Below are 18,794 nucleotides of genomic sequence, written 5' to 3' on the forward strand. Positions count from 1 at the left end.
AACAAATTCAAAGGGAGGAAGGAGTACATTGAAACAGTATCTCCCGAAAAGTGACGATGTTATTGCATAGCGAAACACGTTCTTACAATTTTATTGCTTGTTTTGTGCATTTGCTAATGAAAGTAACAAGAATCACACAAAACAAGAGATTATATGATATAGCTATTTTCAGGAAATATCTCACTGGTATTTTGATTACTGGACTCAAAATGAAACACTGATTTGATAAAAACAGAGTTATTAGGATCGAGCAATACTAGATAATATTTAATATCTATTATTAAACCCGTTGCCGGCAATATAGCCACGGCGGGTTCTTATAGTGTTTTTCATTACAAAAACCGAGACACAATTAGTAGTTCTCTCTCCTCTATTTCTCCATACATTAATGAAGGATAGAAATACACTAAAAATGCTCTGGTTTTAACAGTGGAGAATGCTATTAGTGCGCAGACATTACAAGCGGTAGAATAACATTTTAAATTTTCCTCTAGCCCTCAAAATCGAACTTGATTGGATGCAATTCAGCTGTTTATTTTGTGACATTACTCTAACCAATGGAATATTCGTGATTGAAACCGTCCAGACAATGGGGGCAGCACATTCTATTGTGTTGCGATAATTTCTACGATTGTAGGAATAGGGATCTACCCCTCTCACTTTGATTTTCAGGAATTGTATGTTATCATTTGGCATTTGACAACCTTCGGGCACGGGTACGGCCACCTGCTGAAATAGTCGAATGTAGGACAATGTAAAGTTGCTCAAATAGTTCGAAGAAAATACATTAAAAAAATGGATTGGGTGATATCTGACGAGTTGTCTTTAACAGTAGGCACTGTCGTGGGATGGGTGAGCGCCGCAGCTATGATTGTAGGGGGTGTCATCCCTTATATCCCGCAATACAGACAAATAAGGAAAACCAGAGATGCCGAAGGTTTTTCGTTATTAGTGTGTTTAGCCCTTCTGGTAGCCAATACCTTAAGGATTATGTTTTGGTGAGTGTTTTCAGAACGGATTTTGAACTCTGGTAGAAATGCTAATCTTGCAGGTTTGGAAGACACTTCGAATATCCTCTCTTAGTTCAAAGTATGATTATGAATATTACTATGTTTTTGATGATCCACCTGTGTGTTAATGTGAGGAACAAAAACCAGCTGCATCAGGCGAGGCAAAGGATTTTTCTAGGTGAGATTTTGTTAGTTATTTTTAGATAGTAATCAATAATCAATAGTTTGCCAAGTGATTTTTCAAAAGCTGATAAAAATATATGAACAGATAAAATTAGGTTTCACTTAGAAATTAAGAAAGTTTCATAAAAACTACCATTTGTAAATTAAAGCCTTTAAACCTTTTGCTATATTTCTCAGAAAAAAAAACATCAAAAAAGTAACATACCTACAGTGTATTTATTTGAAAGTGATTCACTTCCAATTTTTTTAAAGAAGCAGAAGGAATTGTGCCAAATTGAATAGACATGTTATTTTTATTTTGTCTAATTTCAACCATTTCCCTTACTAAACACTCGCCTCTCAAGTATGATCAAGCAGATCATATATGTATGAAATATCACTTTACATTTTTAATTTGCTACTGAACTAGAATAATCCATAAATATTTAGCAAACCTAATTTTGTAAACAAGAAAAGCAGCACAACAAAATCAAGACCAATTTCTTATGGTGTACCTCAAGACTCTGTACTGGAGCCTACAATGTTTTTAGTTATCATAAATGCTCTGTCTTATTTTGTTTGAATTTTTTGTTCTCATAGAAATAATTGAAATGTAATTCATGAACTGGAATGAAAAATAAGTCATTCTAAAATTGTACATACTTCTATAATAATAGCCTGAATGAAGTTTCTAATCCCTTATTTTTGATTATTTTGGCAGCTAAACCCATTGAAGTAAAGAGACTTCTAAATGCTAAGCCTACCTGCTCTTCTCGCAGTATATTTGGTAATTTAGCTTGCACGCTTCAGCTTTTAGATATACTAACTTTTCATTCTCATTTTACATTATACTAACTGGGGAAAAATTTATACAAACCTGGTGATCTTCAAATAATTCAACTTTAACCGCAAGTTTGCTCTCTCAATGAAGAAAATAAAACAGGAAACCTGAATAACTTTTACTTCATGTTTGATGAATGTTGTTATGATATATACTATTATTATAATCACAAAATATGAAATATATATCTATTACAGGACATCTCAAGCAATGCTTATGGTAATGACAATCATAGGATCCTACTTTCAATTTGAGTTTCTGGAACTGAATGGATTGATTGATGTTATTGATGAAAGTACTAGAAAGTACCAAAGGTTTTATAATAATGATAATAATGTTTACTGTCATTAGATCCAAGAGGATACTGACATGGTTCAGTATACATGATGCATATAAATAAATACATTTAAACACATCACACAAACGATTTAGAGGCTCAAGTTAAAAGATAAAAACAGATAACAAGAACAAAAACAAAAAATACATGAAAAAGGGCAATATGGGGGTAATTGTTGAAAAAATTCCTCGTTTGAGCAAAAACTGTTATCCAGTAAATAGTTTTTGATTGCTGACACTTTCAATGGACCTAAGATGATCTGGTAGAGCATTATATACTTTGATTGCTTCATACAATACTCCCCTTTCAAATAAACTAGATCCATGTGGAGGTATTTTCAGAAATATTTGATAAAACTCAAAATTACTATCCAAGAATATGTAGAGAGGTAATAGAAATTCAGAAACCCAGGGATAATTTCAACTGGAAGGAAGAGGCAATGAACATTAATAAAATCTAGCTACCTGTCCTTGATTGTACACAAACAAGGTCATGTAATCCAACAAAGCCATACCCACCTATAATAATATAAAACCGTCACAACCTATCAAAACTAATCTACTTATATCAACAATATACATTTGACTTGAAAATCAATGATAAAATGTTTCCGATGAGGAAAAATAATGAAATTCGAAAGCACCAACCCTGTTCAGTTATTTATATCACATTTATTAAAGGTTTTCATGAAAGATCATCATCAGGTCTCTGGTGGCTTTTGTATAGGTTTATCAGTCAACAAAAGGTCATCATTCTTAAAATAGAAACACTGAAGGACAAGAGAGCATTCTTCCTTTGATTCTTTGTGTCCCAATTTCGGGCTGGGTTATTGATCTGCCCATTATCTTATATTGAGTGATTATTTTTTTATGAATACAGAGTGCCGAGTTTTAGTGTTACTTCAATAACTTTGAGTAACATAATAATGCAGTGAAGCATTAGTCAAGTTAACTTCTTATTCAGTTTGAAAGCAAATTATTATTGTTTCTGATCCATTATAATAATCCATTCATTTTCCAAAATTCCCAAAATTTTTATTGGGTCTGTTATGCATGCTACATGCTAGTTTCAAATACCCTGCACCATATTTGGAAATAATTATCAATATTAGAAGCGTGAAAGGATTAATGATGTTCCATGTTTTTCCAACGAATTTGTCATCATGAGGAAATTTTTCTAACTCACCTTGGGGGTGACTTGTGATCATTCACAAAGTGGGTATAGGTAATACCGATTCATAATTGATTACCTATTTGAAAGTAACAATTCAATAAAACAGCTTTTTAAAAAATAAATTATTGAAGGGATATAAAAACTTAATTGAAAGACTTGAAAACTTGAAGTCACCCTACACGTGTATATGGAAAATTATTTTAGATTTTCGAATCATCAGAAAATATAGCTTTAGACACGAATCCATGCGTTAGCATGGATTCGTGTCTAAAGCTAAAGTGTCTAAAGCTAAAGCACGAATCCATGCTAACGCATGGATTCGTGTCTCTATACATGATTCTTAATGATGGTACTGTCAAATTTAACTAATGATGAAGAATAAAATTGAGTCTTTTGGTGCAATACAATACCAAAAAAAAAAACATATGGCAACTGCCTAGCTAAGTTTTTGTTAGTAATTTGTAGTTATCACCGAAGTGTTTGTTTCAATAGTTTTTTGTTTTCTTTATCAGTCGTCTCTTTTATCTTGGAAAATGATTTTTCAAAGCAAGCTTTGGAAATCTACCATTAGGAATGACTAGATTTTTCTTAAAGATGAAAAATAGCAAATATGAAATGACTTGCACTTTTTATTTAACGTCAATGTTCTCCCCTCAGATATAATACGCTTGTGCACCCGTACACACCATCCTCTTATAGGCTCTTTAATCTTGAGAACAGGAAAAGTCGCAGGGGGGCAAATCTGGCGAATATGATGGCTGAGGCATGATTTGACCAAAAAATTACGAAAAAGTAATAATGAGTGAGCAGGTGCATTATTGTGATGGAAAAGCACTTTTATGTCTCTCATCGTCAACAGATCAAACATGTTAAACAGATGAAATTTTCAACGTTTGTTCGAGACGGTTGTTCCAACACAAAAAAGTAAAAATCGATAATGGGATGTACGTATACCGGGAAATTTGTGTTTTAACAGATCTCGTATAGAGTTTGAGTCCAAATGATTTTTGAGGTGACTGAAAATGTAGTGCCTATAGATTTGACTATGTTATGAAATCCTTCACATCTTTGTATAAACTGGAAAGTACTCATATATATGCATCAAAGGACATTGTTACAAAACAACTAATGGGGAATGTTCCTCCTGACGAGAATCAAGTAGTTTTCATAAAAGAGCTGTAAAACAACGCATTTTAAACTTATCATTTCCACCTTTTTCTTTAAAAAATTATTTAAATACTTAAAAAAGAGGAATGAAATAATGCATTCAACATTTAAAGGGATTCGTTACTATTTCACCATTTGGCAACATAGGTTATAGCTAATAAAGGACAATGAATCTGTTACCTGTATGGGACAAACAAAGATGACATTTCAGAGGATTACTGTTCTGTTTACTTATGTTCCGAGTTCCGAGACATTCTGTGGCATATGACATTTTGTGCACCTAACCTATCTTCTTCTATATAAATAAATAACAAAACAACTGTTGTTTATGTGGCTTGTTGGGGTGGTATTGAACTATAATTTATATTTTCCGTTAATTGTTGAATTATAAAGATAATTTTCCTTTTTTAAAGTAGGATATCTAGGTACGTATAAATTATTGGCGCTGTTGCTAATATGTTCATTTGAAACAAATCTCTTTAAAAATTGAAACCCAACGTTTGAAACATCATTTTGAATACTTTTCGAAGTGAATTTGAAGAACTCATGAATTAAACGCGACTTTATTTTGTTCAAACTTGCATTTGCTGTAATAACCCAAATTGAGGAACATTCCCCATTCATAGTAGCGCTTCCAGACCTTCTAGGATTTCAGTAAAGCTCCAAAATTTGTCTGAGCTTTTTATAACCAGCAAATGGTATTAGCATTCAATCTATATTGCAAATGAAAATTGCTGCAATTGAAATTCTTGCCAGACACCATATTTTATAATTAATTTTGATCAAGTAACTAAACTGAAAATTAGTCATCTAGACTTTCGAAAAGTGGTTTGAAGTTTCAGTTACGAAAACTGAAATCGTTAAGATACTATTAGAATATGTAAAGGTGTGGAATCATAAACCAAATTAAAATTAAATAGACTTTATTGTCTATTTGTTCACAACACTTATTTCTAATTAATAACTTAGATGCCTTTCAGACCAGTACATCATACCACAGTGCAACGCAACACCTTCAACTTCGACTTTATTACTTTCTAGACAAACATCATCCAGAGCGCTCTCTGTCTCCTACTCCATCTATCAGTGATACTTTGTACTAGTGCCGATTTGTGACTGGCATAGCTCTGCACTATGACACATGCACTAAGCGTAGACATGTAGCAAATCGAAGTGCTGTGGAAAGTGAAGAACAAAGTGTGACAATACTAGACAGAGAAGTTTGAACCTAAAATAGATGCATTATGAACTGAGTGGTCCTTAAAGGACAAGCCTGAGGTTCCCTTAAGAGTCTCGCCCTCTGTTAGCTCTGCAGCTTTCACTGCAAGGAAACTGGTCAAAAGAAACCCGGTGGTTTCTTTTCAAATTCAAAAATGGTGCAGGGTTCCCAATCAACACTTGCGATTCTGGGACATTTAGAAATACCATCGTTTGACATTGTTTAATGATGAATCTATTGCAGATTTCGACGGTAAGTACTTCTGGAACTGGACCGATTTCCAGTCGTATCTGGACTGCATTCTCGTCTTCATGATCGTCACTTCCCTCTTGATGTACATATTCATAGATTATATGTTTTTCGTCGAAACCGTTGGATTCATGGCTGTGTTCACGGAAGCGATGCTAGGGATGCCTCAGCTAATTAAGAATTATAGGAATAAATCTACAGAAGGCATGAGGTTAGTATAGAATTTTCAGTCCTTTTTTGTACGTTTGCATCATTTTTTATAAAGGATGTCCAAATGAGACCAAGCCAGTTTGAAGAGACGATGAAATACCTTTATCGAGAACATCGATATATCTATTTTAAAATCTATCTATGTTTCCGTTAACCAACTGTCGCACCCCTACGAACGACAACCCTCAGAAGTCAAAACTTGTGCGAGCTAAGGACTCCTAACGTGTGATTCCTAACACGGTAACCATGCTATGATAACCATATTTCAAAAAAACTATCCACTGCTAAACTACTTGACCGATTTTAATAAAATTTGCACACTCTGTGCAGTTTGATCCAATTTTAAAGATAGGATAGCTTACATCTCAATAGTCGCAATATTATTTTATTGCAAATTATTTGTCTATTATTTGACATTCACAATTATCTGTTAATTTCAAATGATTTTAACAGATGGCGATATCTGTTGACGAGATTGAGTAAGTAATCAATAGATGGCGCTGCTATGTTAAACCTACAAACGTGTCATACAAGTTACAATTTAATAGCGTAACCACCACGTGTTGTTGAGGCTAAAGTATAAGTTAAATTTATTTTGTAGTAAAAGAAATATCGTGAAATTCAATTGTTTTTACTTTTTACATATTTGGTGTTAGCATAGCCGACCGCATGTTACTTAGGCTGAAGTTTAAATTAAATTAATAATAATATGCTTTATTATCATAAGACATAGTCTTGTAGACAAAGCTTGTGTAGTACATACTTAAAAAATGCAATACATACCAACTGAAATAAAAATATAAATAGTGCATGGGTACAAACTATGTTAAAATGGAGGATATAAAAGATATGTATCTACAGGGCTTTTCATGATGAGCGTTAATTAGCCGTTTCTGACAAACTATTTAACGGATCAACCTGAAAATTTCACAGTATGCAAAAGTCAATATGACCTATACGACTAAAATATTTCAGACGAAGCGGCGTTGTCGCTTCTACTATAAAGTAGCGGCTTTTTTGATTTTTCAAATGGAACACCCCGTATATAATATCATATTATGATTCATTATCACTTTGTCAACAAATTCATATACTATTTCCCTATACCTATCTATTACCGTTTAGAAGATATAAATTAATTTCGATACTTTTTTTACCAAACATAAACTTTTATAAATGCTGATAATCTTGAACTCTCTTGCACTAAAACGATCAAATTTGAAATGGAGTGGAGTGATACTATGAGGATCTTCACTCCGAGTCATATTTTCATTTGCCTCATACAGGGTCTTCAAAAAATGCAGATACTTTGATCTCATGAAAAAATTAGTGGAACTCAATTTTTTTCAAATGGAACTCCCTGTATATTTCAACATTTTTCAACTCTACATCCAATTTTCGATTAACTCTGTTCAGATAATACTATATCTATTTTGAACCGTTTTCGAGATAAACTGTTTCAAACGGAAATTGACATGGTTTCCTTGTTCATCACTCATTTTTGTAAAACATATTTCGTTTGATGTTTCTCAATTAGTCACAGATAATTATTAAAATACTCCTCAACCATCGAATGAAACTTCTCTTCAAACAATAGTTTTATTAACGCTGAAACACGAACTGAAAATAATAATGACCCATTAAAAATGGGTCACACTGTATATCTAAAATGTTCCCTGAAAAAAATATGGTCATTTTTCAAACATACCAGTCAGGAATTTTAATTTATTTTCAGATTTGGAGACACATTAAAATTTTGGGCAAAGAAAATTTTTGGCTTTCTACCACTCCACTTGATACAAAAAAAATGTGGCTATCTATCAACTAACAGTTCGAAGATAAGTTGAATCAACGCTAATACTCTTTATTCAAAATTTGAAGAAAAAACACAATTTTTTTTCAATATCAAACACTTATATCTTGTGAAAGAATATTCTTGTGTATCACGAATATTATATAACATCTGGAAAATAAATTTAAAGCTTTAAGTTCTTACTTAAACAGTAAATTTCATATTCCTTGAAAACTTTTTGGGGTGTAACCTCCAAACCATCATTAATTTACTTTTGTTCGACTTTCCGATGGTGAAATAGTTCCAATTGAAATTTTAATTTAGGGTTACTTGTTTTTTTTTTATCTTAATAAATTAAATATCAAAGATGGGCCGTTTAAAGTGAGCACCATATATACTATATTAATAGTTTGTAACTCCAGCAGATACTATAATCGAAAATTTATTCCAGGCCCTGTTATTTTTTCAATAGTATGAAATGAATCCAAAATATAGGTAGTCGTCAGTTCTGAATCACTGAGTGTAATAATAACTTCTAGATACTGATCACGAATTCAATGAAAGGTTAAATTCAGCATAACTGAATTTTAATTTTTTTAGGTGTGGTTTGAATCAATATAGAACTGTCATTGTACCTATTATAACTGTATAATTACATATAATCAAAATTATTGTTATTACTCTGTATTCAATATCGACACGTGCCCAACTTGATAAACTATCTGTGTTGATTACATGCTCCTCACGTCGAGATAAAAAAAAAGGAATTACTATTGCAGCATTCATAACATAACAATATTTTGAATATTAAGCGCTTTTTTGTGAATAAAAGCAATACAATCTTTGCCTATCAACGACTTTGAAACATTATTTACCATCGGCTCGTTGGTCTAGGGGTATGATTTCCGCTTAGGGTGCGGGAGGTCCCGGGTTCAAATCCCGGACGAGCCCAGTTTTTTTTTTTTATTTAAATCAAGTCGCTTATTAAAAAAACTTGCTGGAATCTCGGAAACTTTTCTCGAATTGGTCAGTCAGTCATGGTAATTGTTTTTATTTTTCTAAATGACATCCTAATATGAAAAAAAAAAGATGGCCCATGGGGGGATCGAACCCGCGACCTTCGCGTTATTAGCACGACGCTCTAACCAACTGAGCTAATGGGCCTGATGTCCAGCTAGCTGAAAATTCAAATTTTCTGGTTTCTATTCAGATATGAGAATGAATGTACGATTAAAAAAATTATGAATGCTGTATATTTACAAATTCTGAGAAGTTTCTATTTTGCTGAAATCCAGTCTGTAGTACTGGTATTTTATACTCCGCCTAAAGAAACTAGACGTAACTATTCCATCTATCCAAGCAAAAATAACTCCAAATGGTCCACTTTCAATTGAGTATAAGAGTCTATAACAAATCATCTGCTGAGGCGTCCAAGGCGAGCGACGTGTTTCACATCTTCTTGACCATCTGTGAAAAACTTATACCCCCTTGTATACTATAACAATTTTCAATTGAAGGTGATTAATTAGCAACGTCGCACTTGAAGTGACCAACGTATAATCCTCTTACCAACTCTGCAGTGGCGTACCAAAATAATATTTTAATTTATTTGAACACATAGGTAATTACATAAAAATTATTATAGTAGGTGGCGCTACCTGGTGTCAATGGTAAAACTGATTACATTTTCTTATTATGCCTAATACAGTACTTCAAAAAAGCAGAAAAATTCACAAAATAAGTATTATGTTCCTTTTATATAGAAAGAGAACTGCAAAGCAAAGAAATAATTACCTATGTTATACTTATGAAGTTTCAGAATTCAATTCAATTTTTTTTTCTACCACGACAATGTACTTTTGGAGCTTGCACAATTCCAGTCACCTTTTTTTCACTTTTCACGTACAATGCGTTCAATTGTCGACACGGATATTCCCGTTAAAAATGAACACTAGGCTACAGCTTTCACTGTACGAAGTGTATTTTTTAAATTTTCGTACACTCTACAGACAATCTATTTTTCTTCTAAAGACATAAACTTCCGCTTCCTTTGTACATTACTTGGACCTGCTACGGCATCCATCTTAATACTACAAAAATAATAAGATTCAATCATATTATTCAGCTATTTGTCAGTTGTTTACTTACCTCAAAAACTATTTTGAAGTTGATGTATTTTGAAAAACACTTTATTGTGAGATTTTCACTAGAACAGATTAACAAATCCGCAACACGTGTTTCGCTGCACAGTAGCTTTTTCAAGCGTGTTCACTAACAAACTGAATTCTACATACATTGTGATTTATACATACTTTTTGAAATATTACCATCTACCTAGAAACTAATAATATTCTAGGAACTAATTAATGACAGTTATACATGAGTTTAACGAACATTTATACCTGAGTTTAATGACTAAGTCAACTAACTATCTCACAATAAAGTGTGAATGTGATGAAAATCTATGATAATGTATTTTGATAAACAAGTATCGGCCAACTCTATCTTATATTTTAAAGTTAATAAATATAAAAGTCTATTTAATAAATATAATAAAATATATTTAATAAATACAAAACAAAGTCACCTTCACAAGAAACAGAACACACTACGCCTAAGCAGATAAGGGCGCTTGATAATGAAGAAACCGAATGACTAGTTGTGGCATTTTAAGGACGCAAATATAATAGACCTGCGAAGTGTAGATCAGTTTACCGATGTTTCAAAGTATTTAACGAACTGGTTCACCTATTCGCTCGTACATCCTATCGATATGCAGAAGCTATCTTGTTACGGAGGGCAAATTTTATAGAATCATCTTACTTTTCAATTATTTACAATGGCGATGCATAGACAATAAAAATGACCCCGGTAAGAATTTAGTTCTAACATTCAACATTGTTGCCGTTAGCTCTCAGTTACCGTCAATTGAAAATTGTTATACTATAAACATTTTTCTGGCTCAGGGTGCAATCATCGTATGCCACTGTAAACATTTCAAGTGTTTTTGAGCACTCAATTCTATTTTTACCGCAAAATTTGATGCAATTTTTTTTATCTACGGCTGAAACCGTTATCATGTGTTCGAGACGAGTGTACCAATATAAAAAAAATAAAAATAATCGGTTAAATGTACATTCACCAACATTCCACGGCATACGTGGTGATATAAATTTTTTTTCTTCCAGCTTGAGCATGGTGGTGATGTGGACGTGCGGCGACATCTTCAAGACGGCCTACTTCCTGCTGCGCGACGCTCCGGTGCAGTTCTGGGTGTGCGGGACGGTGCAAGTGACGGTGGACCTCCTGATCCTCCTGGAAGTGTTCATCTACCGAGGGAACACGGAACCGAAACGGGCGGGCGCCTGTCGGGGGGATTGAGTGGTCATCATCTGGAAGCACGGCGAGAAGAAGACCCCCGAAGCCGCAGCAGTGGACCCGAACGAGAAGAGAGTGGATATCGAACTGTTAGTTAATAGTTGTGACATTGGTGATTCCAATAACGGTCGCTGTGTCGTCAGCGCAGACGTTCACAAAGAAAATATAGTTTCTGACACGATAGAAAACAAAACTAGTGTTGTAGATAGTGTAAATAGAGAAGTCCGAGCCGTGAACGGACTCCTAGCGAAGAGACCCTCGCACCACGCCACGTACAAGAAGCGCGCCAAGACTAAAGTGAATTTGCTTATTCACAGGCACACGTTATGACGTATGCTCTTCGCTGCTTCCATAGATCTCGACAAAGAGGAGTTTTTCTTCCAGTTTGGCGTCAGTTCCTTTTGTGTAATGGCGTGCGGATGGTGCGGAATTGGTGCTTCGTATGTTGTGCTAGTCTAGTCACTAACCGGCGATTTGAATCAGTCGGTAATCAGATACAGTAAAACTCCAATTAAGCATTATTTGGGGCAATCTCTAGTTCAGATTGGAAACCAGAGCTCAAACACAAAGCATTCAGGATTCAACACCAGACAGCTCTGTTTAACCCGCCTTAGGTCTCAATAGTGGTGCTAGTCTGCTAGGACTACCTGTTCTCAAAGTACTGGCCTAAGTTACTGCCTTCACGAAGACGCCATCTGTGGGATCAACAGAGAACTCAAGGAGGTCACACGCAAAGCCAAGCTTCAAATGACTTTGTCTTCAATATTCGAGGAGTTCTCTGTCAATCTCAGAGACGGCCCCTTCGTAAGATGAAATATGATTGAGTTCTATCCTATAAATGGCGTCTTCGCGAGGAGAAATGTGAATGAGTTCTCCGCCTTTCCCATAGATGGCGCCTGCTTTAGAGAAAATGTTAATGAGTTCTGTGTTGATCTCATAGATGGCGTTTTCGTAAGGGGTAAAGTAAGTGAGTTCTCCGCCGTTCTCATAGATGGCGTCTGCTTCTGGGAAAATGGGAATGAGTTCTGAGTCGATCCCGTAGATGGCGTTTTCGTAAGGGAAGAGGTTTTCGCATTCACCGGCAAATACAAACTGACTGATGGCATATCTAAAGAAAACTCATCTTATTTTTGTGAACATCAAAAGTCGGACTAAATTACTGAAAACAGAACACAATTTCATATATACAGTTTGGACACTACATTAAGAATTGCGAATTATTCGCAATTAATTGTCTCGTGAGAAATACAAACAAATGTTTTTCTCTTTAAGTGATCTGGATAGTTTGAGTTCGAATAGTTGGGGTTTTACTGTATGTACTGCGAGAGGTTCAAAAGATGATTTAGAGTTGACGCGTGACAAATATGCTGTACGGTGAGAATTGCGAGCATTGTCCTCTTAACTCGTTCATGGAAAATACTAGTTTGAATTGCCAAAACATGTCGGTTGTTGACATTTTACTTTTCTGGTATGAAACGTCACTCAGTCAAAAGTCAATCAATTAAAACATTAAAACTAAGAATTGCCAAATTAGGAAAATTATGGCGTATTCACACTTATGCAAACACATGCCTGAGGAAGCTGTTGTATAGAGAAACACGCGTGGCGGCTCTATAAACTGTTCAGAGAAATACATTATGAAATTCAAGAATCGGTCAATTCCAATACCGATTCATTATTTCAATGCATAGAACTTGTTTTATCTGTGTTAGTAAGAGAGGGCATATCAAAAGTCCAAACTAAGACCATCTTAATTGTGGAATTGATTTTTATTTCAGAATTTTGAGCTGTTGAAAAGAAATATTATCTGCAAGTAGATTCAATGGTATTTAAGAAGATTGGTATCAGTCCCAAAATGGAACCCTGGAGCACCCTTGTGTCAATTATCAAAGGGATCGAAAGAAGTTTATTGCAGATTTTGAAAAGCTTTTTCAGGTCTTTTAGACACGACCTGAAATGGTTTTGATAGAGTTTCAACTTGTCGGAATAAAAAATCGGTGATTCGTTCGAATAATTTCCAATATGACGTTGAGAGGGTTTAACGCTTATGCTGCTCACTGTAGATTTTTAGTGAGGTGTCAATTTTGCAGACCCAACACATTCAATGGATTTTATTTCTTGTCAATTCTGAATTTTTTGTTCTCAAGGCTTTCTGTACATTTAGAAATTAGCAACGATACAAGCTAACATTTTCTTATAACGTTTTTATTATTTTTTAACAGTTACTGCTCTCATCATTGAATATTTGGTATTTCAAGAATTTGAATGACGTATCAAAAGTTCTACTAGATCGTTTATATTCTTGATGATTTATTTCATATTTTTAAAACTTATAGAGACATGAAGCCATTTCAATATCCAACATTCGAACAAAACTCACTGCTATGGTTGTATTCATTAAAAAAAAAATGCTTACATGTCATATCTATTTGTATATTGCCATAAAATTTGGGATAATATTCAGTCAGGTAGTTGAAAAGCCAATGAAAAATATATGCAACTTAACAATGGTAGAAAAGAAAAAATGCCCTGGATGATAGCATGACGGATATTGAGTTACGTCCTGGCAATGATATTTTTGCTGGCGGGATACGCCAGTCAAGTAGTTCAAAATATATTCAACTCACAATGGTAAAAAAATGCCCTGGATAATTGCATGACGGATATTGTGTTACGTCCAGATATTTTTTGCTGTTCAAGTAGTTCAAAAATATATGCAACTCACAATGGTAAAAAAATGCCCTGGATATTGCATGACGGATATTGAGTGACGTCCAGATATTTTTGTTGTTCAAGCGTTCAAGTAGTTCAAAAATAAATGCAACTCACAATGATAAAAAAGAAAAAATGTCCTGGATATTAGCATGACGGATATTGAGTTACGTCCAGATATTTTTGCTGTTCAAGTTGTTCAAAAATGTATGCAAGTCACAATGATAAAAAAGAAAAAATGCCCTGGATATTAGCATGACGGATATTGAGTTACGTCCATATATTTTTGCTGTTCAAGCATTCAAGTTGTTCAAAAATGTATGCAACTCACAATGATAAAAAAGAAAAAATACCCTGGATGGTAGCATGGCGGATATTGAGTTAAGTCCTGGCAGTGATTTGTTTGCTGGCAGAAAGGGTATGAAGCAATTAACTACTTCAACTGCATATATGAATCTTTCAAAGAGAAAGATTGCGAACTACTAACTACTCCATCTCGTGAACGAAGCCCTAAGTAGGGAAAAAACATCCCACGGTGAAGTTGAGAGACTATAATACATAGTTTTAAACCTAGATTGCAACTGTCCCAGATTTTATTTTCAGCACTTATACATCCTACAAGGGCCACCTTTTAGGTATTTACGTCATATGCTGATCTTCTTTAATCATGTTTACAGAATCAATATTATTTGGAATCGTATAAAGCCACGATGAAATTCTGCAAACCAATAGTTGAACATTTCTTCCGATAGTGTTGCATTCATAAAAATCCTCCAATGAAAAGCTTTATGAGTGAGTCAAATATTTCCCACAGTCTTCTCGAAAACTCCCTGTAAATTAACCAACCTTCAGTAGTGCCATCTAATTGTCGTTTATGAAAACAAAAAAGGCAACTTTGGTGAAAGTCCGCCATTTTCACCATTTTACTTTGCCAGGAAACGGAAAAATGAGGTTATATACATGTAAGTGTTGTAATAGCCTGTAAGTTATGTGATATTACTGTATGAATATAAGTACCAACGATTGTTTGTCTTACAGTTAAGCATTCAATGTGGAGTTTTTGCTATAATCGTGAAAAACTGAAACTTGATGATTCACCCGAGATGAAACAATGCACATGTAATAATTCTGAGCAATAACGTTGAGGAATTTGTGTAATTGCAGTCAATTCAATCTTTTTGGTATGTAAAGCATTATAAGTTTCATCTCCAACGGTGAATTTGGTGTTCTCTGTTCACAATTGTAGATAATGGGGAATGTTCCTCAATTTGGGTTATTACAGCAAATGCAAGTTTGAACAAAATAAAGTTGAGTTTAATTCATGAGTTTTTCAAATTCACTTCGAAAAGTATTCAAATTGATGTTTCAAATGTTGGGTTTTAATTTTTAAAGGGATTTGTTTCTAATTCACAAATTGGCAACAGCGCCTATATCAAGTTAAAATAATTTATACGTACCTAGATATTCTACTTAAAAAAAGGAAAATTATCTTTTTAAATCAACAATTAAGGCAAAATATAAATTATAGTTCAATACCACCTCCACAAGCCACACAAACAACAGTTGTTTTGTTATTTATTTATACAGAGGAAGATAGGTTAGGTGCACAAAATGTCATATGTCACAGAACGTCTCGGAACATAAGTAAACAGAGCAGCACCCCTCTGAAATATGTCATCTTTGTTTGTCTCATACAGGTAACAGATTCATTGTCCTTTATTAGCTATAACCGATGTTGCCAAATGGTGAAATGGAAACGAATCCCTTTAAATGTTGAATGCATTATTTCATTCCTCTTTTTCAAGTATTTGAATAATTTTTTAAAGAAAAAGGTTGAAATGATAAGTTTAAAATGCGTTGTTTTAGAGCTCTTTTATGAAAACTACTTGATTTTCGTCAGGAGGAACATTCCCCATTCCTCCAATTCAAAAAGGTATAAATAGTGTTAGAATATTGGATGAGAAAAGGAACACCCTTTCTTTTTCTACAAAACTCATTAAGATACTGTTATTTCTTTATTTTTTGTGTCTAATGAACTTTGGTCAATATGATTTTTGCCAGTTTTCATCCCTTTCAAATTTTTAATTTTTTTTTCGTAATTTAATTGTTATTTGACCCCTAGGCCAGTATTCATATTAGTTTGTTGTAGAAAGCACTTAATGAAAAGTAAAAAGAACAAAACATTGGTTTTAGTTGAAGATTCTAACACATGGGTTAAAAAGTCCCAGTCCTAAGAAAGAAAACGCGTTTCTTTGTTCAAAATTGGCTTTTTCGTCAACTTAATGGACATTGCTGGAGTTTTATCCCAACACCAAGCCGTTATTTTTAATACCTCGACACGTGTTTCGATCACCAAGTGATCATCTTCGACGTAATCTCCATCAAGAGCGTCCCAATCATTCCAGCACCGCTCTAACATTTCAATAGCACTTTCATAGAACGATTTATCCTAATAGGCCTCAGTTTCAGCACTAATCTCTTCTTTCAAGTGAAATTTCTTATCGGTGACCATTTTTTTTGAGGTCTGCCAACAGCCAATTGTCACTGGGAGCCAAATCTGGCGAATAAGGTGGATGTGGGAGCAATTCGAAGTTCAATTCATGTAGTTGTGCCATTGTTTTCATCGACCTGTGACACAGTGTGTTGTTTTGATGAAAAACAAATTTTCTTTGCCAAAAGCTGTTGCTTCTTTGCAATTTCAGCCTTCCAACCCTTCAATAACGCTTTATAACATTCACTGTTGAAGTTGTTTCCCTTCTCAAAATAGTCGATGAATATTACACCACACTCCCAAAATACCAAGAACATGACTTTTCCAGCCAATTGTGCTTTCTGGTGCTTTAAACGAGGATCACCAGTTGCTCTACACTTAGATAACAATCGTTCCGAAGTGAAGTGATGGATCTATTTCATCCATTGTCACATATCAACGCAAAAATTCCAGTTTGTCATGTTTAAATAGTGTCAGAGCTTTCTCATAGTCAAATGGTCATGCAAAATAAAGCCAACACGTTATATTGATATATTTACAATGTCAAGCTGAATCACGCAACTTCACTTTACGATCATTCAAAACCATTTTGTGGACTTTTTGTGTTCTGTTGTTACTGCCTCATTATTTGGACGTCCACTGCGATCACTTTTGAAGTCAGCAAACCAACGTTTTATTGTTGTTTCTAATGGAGTCCTTATAACACTTTTCAAGCCATTGCTTCCCTTGAAAGGTATTTTTTCCCATCAAGAAGCAGTGTAAAATCAAAACACGAAATAGTTTTGATCCATTGTTTCGAAAATAATAAAAGTACTGTCTCTCTTAGCATAAATAATTCACAAACTTATCAGTAGAATATTATGAAATTTCAACAGCTTTCTTTTGAAGGTTAGTACTAACTGAAAAAGCGGTGAATATAATTACACTAGCGCCATCTATGTGTTAGTCCAGAGACTTTTCAGCCCAGGTTGTAGAACCATCGACATAACCTTGAACCGGTTATGTCGTTGAGTAGAACTGTTAGGCCAACGCCATTTTAGGGAAGCTAATATTTTCCCAGTCCTCGCTAAACACATTTCCAATTCCATATATACATTTACAGTTTGCTGATAAACGTCACAGGGTGTTATCAAATCTGGAAAAATCAAGAAACTCACAGCTTTGTTTCAAGGTTGACAAAAATTATGGACGACACACGCTTGCCCTGATAAAAAGTAATTTTTCTGAAATTTAGGTACTGGAATAGTCTTTTAATTAGTGAAAAAACTCAGGTGACATCCTGTAAAAATTTTATCATGTGTTTTGCTGAGCACCCTGTCTTAGCTCTGCTTATACCAAGAAACTGTTACATTTTCTCAGAGAATCACTTTTGTTTTTACTGAGCAATGCATTAGACATTTTTCCATTTTGTTGTTCCTTCTTATGATCTAAAGTTTTTAATTGTTTGTTTTTTATTATTTAATTTCATACCTTGTCTGAAATGTAGAAAATAAAATAATATATTTGGAAAGTTGTTTTCATTAATGTTGGGTTATATTCCTTCAAATACATGAGCAGATTAAAAAAGCAGAAAGTGGCAGCGAAGTTCCTTCTAGATTTGCTGAATTTTGACAAAAAAATCGCATGAGCATCGCTCAGGAATTGTTGAATGACGTCAACGGCGAACCAGATTTGCTCAAAACGGTTATAACTGGTAACGAATTGTGGGTTTATGGTTATGAGATCGAAACCAAAGTCCAATCGTCCCAGTGGAAAAGCCGAAGAGAGTCAAGACAAAAAAAAGCACGATCAAATGTCAATGATTTGCTCACTATTTTTTTCGATTACCGTAGTGCATCATGAGTTCTTACCACATGGTCGTTCGGGCAATACGGAGTATTATCTTGTAATTGTGCGACTCTTGCGGGAAGAAATACTGTCAAATATGGAAAATAATCATGAAATAATTCAAATCCATTCAAGCAAATACATTAATTGAAAAATGTTCCAACCTCAACTTCAATATTCTAAAACAAAAATAATCAGTATCGAGAATTCCATCTTTTAATATTCC

At 34.2% G+C, this 18,794-nt stretch overlaps 1 protein-coding gene and 2 non-coding genes across 4 annotated transcripts; 2 read left to right on the top strand and 1 right to left on the bottom strand.

Annotated features, from left to right (window-relative positions):
• The first annotated feature begins 583 nt into the window (after positions 1-583).
• Positions 584-18,251, top strand: LOC111510356 (solute carrier family 66 member 2). 2 transcript variants are annotated; one of them, XM_023166259.2, is made up of 5 exons: positions 584-998; positions 1,052-1,188; positions 1,894-1,959; positions 6,153-6,369; positions 11,349-18,251. In XM_023166259.2, exons 1-5 carry the CDS (start codon positions 796-798, stop codon positions 11,539-11,541), a joined length of 816 nt encoding a protein of 271 aa, XP_023022027.1. In that variant the 5' UTR covers positions 584-795; the 3' UTR covers positions 11,542-18,251. The 2 variants fall into 2 exon arrangements, with proteins under 2 accessions (XP_023022027.1, XP_023022028.1); XM_023166260.2 differs by lacking the exon at positions 1,894-1,959 and having other exon boundaries at positions 590-998.
• Positions 9,040-9,111, top strand: TRNAP-AGG (transfer RNA proline (anticodon AGG)). The gene has a single exon. It is a non-coding gene; the product is annotated as a tRNA-Pro (tRNA).
• Positions 9,251-9,324, bottom strand: TRNAI-AAU (transfer RNA isoleucine (anticodon AAU)). Its single transcript has one exon. It is a non-coding gene; the product is annotated as a tRNA-Ile (tRNA).
• Positions 18,252-18,794: the final 543 nt, after the last annotated feature.

Source organism: Leptinotarsa decemlineata, unplaced genomic scaffold, assembly GCF_025532065.1.
Source record: "Leptinotarsa decemlineata unplaced genomic scaffold, Ldec_3_MD MMD2_tig00000232_RagTag_RagTag, whole genome shotgun sequence".
NCBI lineage: Eukaryota > Metazoa > Arthropoda > Insecta > Coleoptera > Chrysomelidae > Leptinotarsa > Leptinotarsa decemlineata.

Coding starts and splice junctions, on each gene's coding strand:
- LOC111510356 (XM_023166259.2), top strand. CDS start 796: ATGGATTGGGTGATATCTGACGAGTTGTCTTTAACAGTAGGCACTGTC. Junction 1,189..1,893: donor GAGGCAAAGGATTTTTCTAG/GTGAGATTTTGT, acceptor TTATTTTGGCAG/CTAAACCCATTGAAGTAAAG. Junction 6,370..11,348: donor AAATCTACAGAAGGCATGAG/GTTAGTATAGAA, acceptor TTTTTCTTCCAG/CTTGAGCATGGTGGTGATGT.